A 10756-nucleotide genomic window follows, 5' to 3' on the forward strand; every position below is an offset into this window, starting at 1 on the left:
GAAGATTTGCAAGCAAAGTTGGAGTTGCAAATTGTCCAAAGTTTCTTACGTCGGTTAGATTTTTGTTGATTTGAGATCCATCTGATTAACTCTTCTCTCAAAAAGCAGTGTCTTAATTGTTCTTTTTTCTTATTTTGGCCTTTGGCCTCCAGCTTACCAAAAAGAAAAAATACATCGGTTTAGTTTGTTTAACAGCCTCACTTAACCAATTAAACTTGTTATAATTTTATAAAATTTAGTTTAAATTTATTTATCATTGTGATTTTATAAAACATAGGGTTGAATGTGAAAATAATCCCAACCAAATGGACAAAAGTGCATCTTTCCCAAAATAAAAATTCACCCAAAAATGTAGAGGAGAGAAAGAGACGGCCAATGCTTTTACATTTTTGTTTGACAATTATATATTTTAATTAAAAAATTATTATAAATTATTATAATATTTTCTCTATATTTTTTTATATATTTTCATAAAAAAAAATAAAAAATTATTAAAACAACCTGTTCCAAACGAGGCCCAAGCAAAAAGAATCACAAAAGCAAATTAAACAAAAACACTTTCGATTCTTTCTTTGCTCCTCCGATGCTCCAAGATTTATCCCACCTTTGATTGCTCCAACTTTCACTCCAATCGGGTATGTCTCGATCGAACAATTCCCACAATAAATCTCAGATTTTCCTCACTTGGAGATCTCTTACGTGCAAATACACACTGAATATATATATATATATAAATGATTTAATTCGTGTTTTTGTGTTTTATCGATCTATGGGTTGATTTTGATTGCTCATATCGACATTGGTTTATTGAAAATTTTACTGGGTTTCGTGTGAATGCATTGATTATTGAATTTTCGTTTCTGGGTTTGTTTTGTTTTCCCACTTTTGTCTTGGGATGATTGAATTCCTTTGTTTTGATGCAGAAAACTTGATCAATTTTTATTGATTCTAATGCTTCAACAACCACAGGTATGAGTTATAAGTCAGTGTTTTATGGGATGATCAATAGTCGGTTCATTGCTTGATTTCCACTTTCACTATAATTACCTGGTTTGTTGAGTTGGATTATGATTCATACAATCTTTTTTGTCATCTTACCTCTCACCAGGGCAGTGTGAATATCATTTCCCTTTCTCACAACAATGACAACTTAATTTTCATCTTATATTTGCTTGATTTTGGTGGTTCTAATTATATGGACAAATTTGGTTTTTGTGTTGCATTGTTGCATACTAGTATTTGTGTGGCATTGTTGTTGTGTATGGTCAATTTGATATGTAGTCAATGTAGTTTGGTGAAGGTGTTGAAAAAATGTTTTGTTGTGCAGCTTAGAATGCCTTCAATGGTTGCTAAGACTACTAGTAGTAGTAGTACCAGTCAAGTTTTGTCTGCTATGCCAGTCCAAGAAAAAGGAAGTAGGAATAAGAGAAAGTATCGAGCTGATCCTCCTATTGGTGATCTGAATAAGGTTGTCTCTTTGCCTCAGAATGAGTGTTCTAGTTATGAATTCTCAGCTGAGAAATATGAAATCACCCCAGTTCATGGACATTCCAGTGAGTGTGATGTGTGTTGTCTTAGCCAAGACCATTTGGATGCTTTGAAACTTGACCTTGGATTGCCTACCTCCGTAGGATCATCTGAGGTGGGGCCAAGCCAGCCTAGAGAGGAAATAGAAGCAGTGCATGAGTTTCATGATGCTGATTGGAGTGATTTTACAGAATCCCAGCTCGAAGAACTTGTTTTGAGCAACGTGGACATGATTTTCAAGAATGCTATTAAAAAAATTGTTGGTTGCGGTTACAGTGAAGAAGTTGCTATGAAGGCTGTTTTGAGGTCTGGCCTTTGTTATGGGTGTAAAGACACTGTGTCAAATATAGTGGACAATACTCTGGCATTTCTTAGAAATGGCCAAGAGATTGATCTGTCAAGGGAGCACTATTTTGAGGATTTACAGCAGATGGAGAAGTATATATTGGCGGAGTTGGTTTGTGTTCTTCGTGAGGTTAGGCCTTTCTTCAGCACCGGGGATGCAATGTGGTGCTTGTTGATATGTGACATGAATGTGTCTCATGCTTGTGCAGTGGACGGTGATATCTTGAGTAGTTCAGCTGGCGATGTGGGTCCCAATGGGAGTGATTGTGCTTCCACCCAAGCTCAGTCAAGAACTGAGACCGGGAGTTCTGAACTCGATCTTTCTAGTAATCCCTGCAAACAAAATTCTTCAATTGCTTGTGCTCATACTTGTCAATGTGAGATAGCCAACATGGCTTCAATTCCTTCTGCTTATGGTTCTCAATCTCAGACATCCGCCATATCTGGGGTTCCAAACTTTGTAAAACCGAAAAACTCCTTTGATAGTGTGGATAAATGCTTTGGTGCCATAGGAACAACACAATCTCATGCCCCTGAAGAAAAAATTGGGGGAAGTAGAAAGATTTCTGGTATTACTAAGAGGGAATATTTACTCCGACAGAAGTCACTTCATCTGGAAAAATGCTACCGTACATATGGTTCCAAAGGGTCTTCTAGAGCTGGCAAACTCAATGGTTTTGGTAGTTTAGTTTTGGATAGGAAACTAAAGGCTGTGTCGGATTCTGCATGTGCTAATCTGAAAAATGCTTCCCTGAAGATAAGTAAGACGATGGGAGTTGATGTGCCTCAAGACAATGAAAACCGTAAATTATCAACAAATGTCGGGGATACCATTTCTACCATACCTGAAATCAGTGTACCATCTACATTACCTACAGTTAGTACCCCACCGGCTTTATCAGCTGCTGATATTGAGCTTTCACCTTCACTTCCTACAAAAAATGATGCTGCTCCAATGCCTGTAACCGTCAATGCAGTGGCTCCTAATTGTAGTTATGCCGGCATACCATATGATAAGTCCATTGGGCAGTGGGTCCCACAGGACAAGAAAGATGAAATGATTTTGAAGTTGCTTCCGAGGGTTCAGGGACTGCAAAATCAGCTCCAAGAGTGGACGGAGTGGGCTAATCAGAAGGTTATGCAGGCTGCTCGAAGGCTGAGCGAAGACAAAGCTGAGCTTAAGACACTGAGGCAAGAGAAAGAAGAGGCTGAGAGGCTCAAGAAAGAGAAGCAAACTTTGGAGGAAAACACTATGAAGAAGCTTACTGAGATGGAGAATGCTTTGCGTAAAGCCAGTGGGCAGGTAGAGCGAGCTAATAATACTGTTCGGAGACTTGAGGTTGAGAACGCTGCATTGAGGAAAGACATGGAGGTTGCTAAATTACGAGCTGCTGAGTCGGCTGCAAACTGTCAGGAGGTGTTGAAGAGAGAGAAAAAGACGCTAATGAAATTTCAATCATGGGAGAAGCAAAAGACCTTCTTTCAGGAAGAACTCGCGGCCCAGAAACATAAGTTGGCACAGCTGCAGCAGGAACTGGAACAAGCAAAAGATATATGGGACCAACTTGAGGTATGTTCATGCAGAGTTTGGATTCTATGTTTTATTTAATTTTCTACCCCAAAATGACTTAAGATACGTGCTAAATGTAATCTGGAGTTTTGTTTCTGGCAGATTATTAATGCTAAACATGTCATACTTTTTTTATAGTGGGGATAGGCCCCGTCATCAAATCTTACGTCCAGTGAGACTGAGAATTAAATTGACGTGAAAGGACTTTCCTTCAGATATTCAGAAGAGATTGAAGCAAACACCACTCAGAAGAAATTTATGAAAAACAGTCCAATTCCATTGATTGTTGGCTTTGGATATTTTTCAACAGAACCCGTAATCTTTTATCACTGTATAGCGTAATTATGCATAAAATTAGCACGCTGCTTTCATTTTGGGAGAGGGGTTGTAAGGATATTACTTTAGCAAGCAGACACATGATGCAGGTGCGGAAAAAGAGCTGGAAAGGGTGAAAATGGTATATATATATTCAACCCAAAGTAGTGGTGTACAAGGCTTTTTTGAGTTGAGTTGAGATTTACACATGCAAGCAATAAAAATGCATGTATGTGATATTCATAGAGTACTTACAAGTTATTTTTGAGAATTGAGAAACTCTTACAAATAGATGCCTTAAATTTCTTATTTATTATAAGGGCCATGGTGACACCTAATTAGAAGGAAGAAAGAGAGAAATGGAGGGGAGGGGTGTGTTTTATTGATTAAAATCCTAATATTGTTGTTTGTTTTGGTAACTTTTGGTTCCTTATGCTATGTAAACATGTCATCAAAAAACTGTATTTGCTTAGAAAAATGCTAGGATCCCAAATATTTTACCAAATGTTCTACTAAATGTCTCACATAGACGTGGGATCCACATGAAACCCACATGGTGTGAGTCCCACAACTATGTGAGACATTTGGTAGAACATTGGGTAAAATGTTTGGGATTCCTAGCATTATTCATTTCCTTATCGTCTTGCCCTGTGTTTTAATTTGGTCTATTGCCACAATTATACTTTGTATGCTTTTGGTCTTTACTTGTGAACTAGTGTTCTTTTGTATGATTTCAAATGTGCTGAGGTACCCTCTCAAAATTTTGTGAAGAGAAGAATGTAATTAAGACCTAACTGACTAAAAGAAAGGGTGAGTAGTTGTTTTGGCGTGAATACTGTGAGAGCTTTGCAAAATGTACTGATTCCCGCTGTTCCGTTCCAAGCCATGTAGTTTTGGGGATTTTTACTGGATGCTTTCTCATTGAAAAGGTCAAATATTGCAGGCTAGATGGAAAGATGAAGAAGAGGCCAAGGAAGAACTACTTACCCTGGCCAGTAAAATAAGAAAAGAAAGAGAACAAATCGAAGCGTCAGCTAAATCAAAAGAGGATATGATCAAATTGAAAGCAGAAGCCAATCTGCAAAAGTGCAAAGAAGATATCGAGAAGCTTGAGAAAGAAATCTCCCAATTGAGATCGAAGGCCGACTCCTCGAAAATAGCAGCTCTGAGAAGAGGCATTGATGGAAGCTATGCTAGCAGACTGACAGACATTAGAAATGCCCCAGCTAAAGAGTCCCAAATGCCTTATATCTCAGTAATAGCAACAGAATTTGAGGAATATTCTGGGATTGGAGGCGTGAAACGTGAACGAGAATGCGTGATGTGTCTTTCAGAGGAGATGTCTGTGGTTTTTCTTCCGTGTGCTCATCAAGTAGTCTGCACAAATTGCAACGAGCTCCATGAGAAGCAGGGAATGAAGGACTGCCCATCCTGTAGGAGCCCCATCCAGCGGCGAATTTCTGTACATTATGCTTGCTTTTAATTTATTTCTGTTACTGAGTTTGAGTGTGTTAAATGGTGATTTGTGGGTTTTCGTTTGAAACGAATAATACATGCTTTTTTTTAGCCCCTTCCATAGTTTGAGTCTAGACAGTATTAAGCTGCCTCGATTTAGAAAAACAATGTGTCTTAAACGTGGGGTTGTGTCTATGATGGTTCTCCATCGTTTATAAAACAAAGAGTTGCTTTTTTGATACTGTTCTGTGATCTGTTCTTCATTTCTGTAAATGATTTACTGTTTCAAAAACATCATGGTAATTTATGAGTTGCACTGCATTTTGTTTGCTAAGATTGTTTGACATTTCTTGATCAGATAATAAAGGTGCTTGTCTATTTCTCAGTCAAATGTTTTCAAATACTTTGTGATCTCTCATTTTAAGAGATGGAAAAAGGATTGCTACTGTTTTTGGGTTGCTGCATAATGAATTGAAGGCACATGGCCTGTCTTTGTACTTGGATGATATCCATTAAACTGTCGTTTCTGTTATTACACTGTCTTAGAATAGGAGCTCTTCAATTTTTGGTGTCAAAATGATAGTATCAAAGTCAAATTTTAGCACGATACAAGATGAGTTTAGATTTATTTCTACTCAAACTTTGTGCAAAATGTCATGATTTGATAATGTTGCTTCAATTGTATTAATATCATTTTTTTTAGCAATATTTTATTTACAAAAACTCAAATATAATATAGTCAATTGGAGACAAATTTGAAAGAGTTATTAACAAATTTTGACATTGAAATGAAAGAGAGCACACATTGGAGGTGCTCTAACTCGTTGATATGTACCCTTGTGTATAAAACTGATGCACAACAGCAACAATTTTTTAAAAAAAAAAAAATTAAACACTCGGTCATTTTTCTTCAATAGTAAATATAAAATTTAATATATAGTTGGTTGGATTATCACAATAAAATTCATAATTAATCCCGAATCTCGATTCGTGGATTAACAAAATGAAACAGGAAAAAAATTATCAATGCACATATTTACATATCTTGTGATAATAACATAATTAAAATCGGGCGCTCAAATGAATGACCTTGTGATCTTTGAGAAGATCGGTACAAACTCTTTCCCTTAATATTTTTATGAAAATTCCATAGTGGATCAAGACGAGAATGAATTCAGGTTATTAGTATTATGAAAAATGGATATTTTGCGTAACGAATGTATAATTATAGAGTATTCATTTCTTAAAAATGGTTTTTGGTTAATGAAAATCGCCCTATATTTTTGTGATTGAAAACTCCCAACCAATAATTTTTTTTTAAAAAAAAAATTCCTGAAAAATAAAAGAGGACACTGATGGAGACACAGATAAGAAAGGAGAGAGCAGGATTACACAATTCTGTTTTGTGTTCAACAATGGAGCCACGTGGCATTAATTTCTTGGACAAAAGTATATTCCACATGGAGCCCACCTTAATGTCTACTCCGTTATTGGTCTATTATTGATCAAATTCAATCAACAATAATGTTGAGAAGTTCTTAATATATCTATTACATTTCTTTTTCTTTTTTTTTTATCAGGAAAAAAGGGCTCTGTGATGCCTATTACATTGCATTTTTTTCTAAATAAATCAAATTTATATATATATATATATATATTTTACTAATATGCTTATATATTAATATTTTAATGAGTTCAGTGTTAAATTTTAAAATATTATTAACGTCTTATTTGTCAATTATATATTTTACTTAGAAAGTTATTATAAGTTGTCACATCATTCTTCTTATTTTTTTTACATATTTTCATAAAAAAATTAAAAAATTATTAAAATAATTTATTTCCAAACGAGGCTTAAGTTAGTGAATAAAAAATTTATATTATTTTGAGGAAAACAATTCAATATATATTTGAAAAATTAATTATAGATCAATAATACATTTTATAAATATTAGTAATAATTTTAATTTTAATTTTTTTTCCTATATATATAATAATTTTGTGAACAGTAATAATACATAACTCTAATATTAGAACTCTAAATAGAGTTCTAGTGAGGTGAAAGAGAAAGAGAGTAGAGAGAGGAGTGTGAGTTCTACCTTTATATGGACACCTTCTACACCATTAAAGTTACATTAGAACTTTCAAATTAAAAAGAAAGAAAAAATATGTTATTCTTTTGTGAAAGTACACTGAGTGGTAATTTTTTGGGCAAATTACATATACACCCCTCCAGGTTTGACAAAATTACAGATACCCCCATGAGGTTTGAGAAATTACGAATTCCCCCCTGAATGCTATATTTGCATAAGAAATTAGGGGGTAATTTGTTATGAAATATAAACCTCAGGGGGTAAATTGTTATGAAAATACAAACCTCAGGGGCGGGATGTAATTTCTGAAACCTCAGGGGGGTATCTGTAATTTAACCAAACCTGGAGGGGTGTATATGTAATTTGCCCTAATTTTTTCAATTATTTTTCATATTTAAAAAAACTAGCCAATCCAAGTTATTAATACGTGTGCCAAGGCTCGTGATGGCTGTCTCGGTAACAACCCAACCAATGGGTGACACGACACCTAACAATGGCCACGTGGTGGAGTTGTTTCAATTTCGCAGCTGGGGCTCGGAAGTTAATGACAATTCAAATTCAAGATCACCATACCATTAAGAGGGGCATTTTGGATAGTTCACAGAATCCAACACTTGGGCTTCGTAAGTTGCTAATGACACACATTTTTGTTATCTCGTTTGTTAATTATATATTTTAATTAAAAAAAAATTAAAAAATAATTATAAATTATCATATTAATTTTTTTATTTCTTTACATATTTTTTTATAAAAAATTAAAAAATTATTAAAATAATATATTCACAAACGTGGCCTCCTACATCCACAAACATCTCAAATTTAGGGTTTGTTTGGAATGGAAGTTAATTTTTTAACTTTTTGATTATTTTAATCTGGGACTAAAAAGTCTTGTTTGGAATAAATTTTTTGACTTTTTTGAGAGAAAAATAAGATAATTATCGGTTGGATGTGACATTTTGTCTTATTACACTAAAAAATCTATTTTATCTTTTGTGATTAAAATAACCTCAATCTCACCCAAATCCATATGCCAAACGATCATTTATTTAAAATTTTTAACTTTTTTTTTGACATATCCCCCTTCGAAATTATAGCCACCACACACAAATGCACACAGATATCTATAATATAAACAACAATGCTTCCGACCCCAAGTACGGACGACTCCCAGCGACCCCCTAGTGCCACGTGTCGGCCTGGGGTTGGTTGGAAACAAAAAAAAAAAAAATTTTTTGCCCAATCACGGACGATCCCCAGCAGGGGACAACCCCAGCACCCCCAGCTGGGGTCCAAGTCATTTTTGATAATATAAAATACATAACTCAATTTATATGAATAATTTGTCACATTATTTTGATTTTTTAAAAATTCCCTACAATACCATATTCATTCCAAAATTTTATCAAGGCCTTGTTTGTTATCCCCTCAAAAAGTCAAAAAGTCACTATCATGTTTAAGTCACATCATCTTATTTAAGTCACATCACATTTCTACCACATCACTTCAAACTCAACCCATATTTCATAAAAATTCAAAAAATACACTTATTTAAAATATTCCAAACAACTCCTAAACTTGACATTTACCGTAAGGCCAAAAAAAAAAAAATCATTAAGTCAATAATCTATACTATATATTAAGCAAAAGGGGGTTTTTAATCCCAAGGCCTGTAGGAGCTCCAATCTCCTAATCCTAATTTTCTAATTTTTTGATTTAAAAAAAAAAAAAAAAACTTAACATTTATTGACTTCTCCCAACCCAACCTCAGCATTTATTGACTTCTCCCAACCCACAATCCCTTTTGACTTCTCTCATAATTATTGCAACACCCTTTTCAATTTCTCCCATACACTATAGTTACACACAATTTTTTTTTAAAAAAATAAGAATTTAGCTATAGATCTCAAAAAGATATAACATCTAAATTTAAATTATAATTAATAATATAATTATGTATTTTTTTTATGTATATCTATTAAAATTTTAAATCACTTAATGGGACAAATTAATCACTTTTCCAAAATTATTGATTTTTAATTTACAAAATAGATTAAAAAAAACTATTGACTGATTTATTTATTTTTAATTTACAAAATAAATTAAAAAAACTATTGACTGATTTATTTATTTAATAACCAAAATTTCATAATCTCTCCCTCCTAATCTCTCTCACAAATTTTTTTTTAAAAAAAAATTAAAACTTGCATTCCTTTTCTCTTTCCCAAAAAATCAGATAATATTTTTTATTAAAGTTGTAGATATCTACCTATATTTTATATATTATATTATAACATAACAAAAAAAACTAAAAAAAAAATCTTTAAAGTTTATCTAAATAAACTTAAAGTTTATCTAAATAAACTTTAAATCTTATCTGAATAAACTTTAAATCAATAAAACTCGCATGCCTATCACATATCTAACTCACATCATAACTTACCTAAATAATAATAATTAAAAACAAATGGAAACCACTGATAAATTAAATTAAAAAAAAAAGATACTCACAACTCCATCTTAAATAAATTGAAAAAAAAATATCCGAATAGAAACCACACAAAAATAAAAATAAAAATAAAAAGATATATCTATCTATCTATCTATCTATATCTAGGAAAAATCTACAATGTGCACCTTCTAAAATGGCATATGATATGCACTTATTGTGTGGTTCATATTGTGCCACGTCATAAAAAGTAACTTGCTAAACAGGTCATTTAACAGGTTACATGAAAGAATCGTAACGTTTTTCAAATATCACAATAATACTACAATGAATCATAATAATGTTATAATATTCACCAAAGTATCATAACAAAGACACTATAAATCATAACAATATAATGACAACTCATAACAAATATAGTTATTTCTAATTAATTATCATAACATTTGAATAGTAACATTTTTTATTATGATTCACCATGACAAATCATAACTTTTGGTGGTACAAGTCATAACTTTTACTGATGAATCATAACCATAACACATTGAGTATAACTTTTTTTCCCACAATCATAACGACATTAACAAACTATCATAACTTTTACCAATGAATCATAACATATCATGTTGGTTGTAATTTTGTCCAGAAAATCATAATAACATTAACAAAACATCATAACTTTTAAAATTTCAAACATAATTGATTGTGTAATCAATTGGTATAGCATATTGGAGTGAATGAAAAATCATAATTGATTGCAAAATCGATTGGATTGAAAGACCACAATTGATTATACAATCAATTAGTGGCCAGAGTTTTGAACTATCACAATCGATTGTACAATCCATTGGAATATAAGAGATATTCAAATATCACAATTGATTGTAGGGATCCTTTATATAATAAACCTAATTGATTCAATAATCAATTAGTTTTCATAAGCCACACTAAACCAATTAATCCCCAACTTATTCATAGTTTCCAATCAATTAGTAAAAGCCTAAT

The 10756-nt window shown here is 32.9% G+C and overlaps 1 protein-coding gene across 3 annotated transcripts; it reads left to right on the forward strand.

The window, feature by feature from the left end:
• Positions 1-357: 357 nt before the first annotated feature.
• LOC114292732 (putative E3 ubiquitin-protein ligase RF298) lies at positions 358-5451 on the forward strand. Of its 3 annotated transcripts, XR_014333705.1 has the most exons (5): positions 497-635; positions 924-969; positions 1328-3442; positions 3581-3780; positions 4701-5451. XR_014333705.1 is itself a non-coding variant. In XM_028236757.2 (4 exons), the coding sequence occupies exons 2-4, from the start codon at positions 952-954 to the stop codon at positions 5238-5240; spliced, it is 2673 nt and encodes an 890-aa protein (XP_028092558.2). In that variant the 5' UTR covers positions 501-635; positions 924-951; the 3' UTR covers positions 5241-5451. The 3 variants fall into 3 exon arrangements, 2 of the variants coding, with proteins under 2 accessions (XP_028092559.2, XP_028092558.2); XM_028236757.2 differs by lacking the exon at positions 3581-3780 and having other exon boundaries at positions 501-635; XM_028236758.2 differs by lacking the exons at positions 924-969; positions 3581-3780 and having other exon boundaries at positions 358-635.
• Positions 5452-10756: the final 5305 nt, after the last annotated feature.

The sequence above is a fragment of the Camellia sinensis genome, chromosome 6 (assembly GCF_055761805.1).
Source record: "Camellia sinensis isolate YWXY chromosome 6, ASM5576180v1, whole genome shotgun sequence".
NCBI classification, from domain to species: domain Eukaryota; kingdom Viridiplantae; phylum Streptophyta; class Magnoliopsida; order Ericales; family Theaceae; genus Camellia; species Camellia sinensis.

What these genes read in the sequence shown, in the direction of transcription:
- LOC114292732 (XM_028236757.2), top strand. An exon ending in ATATATGGGACCAACTTGAG is followed by an intron (nt 3,443 to 4,700) that starts GTATGTTCATGC and finishes CAAATATTGCAG; the next exon opens with GCTAGATGGAAAGATGAAGA.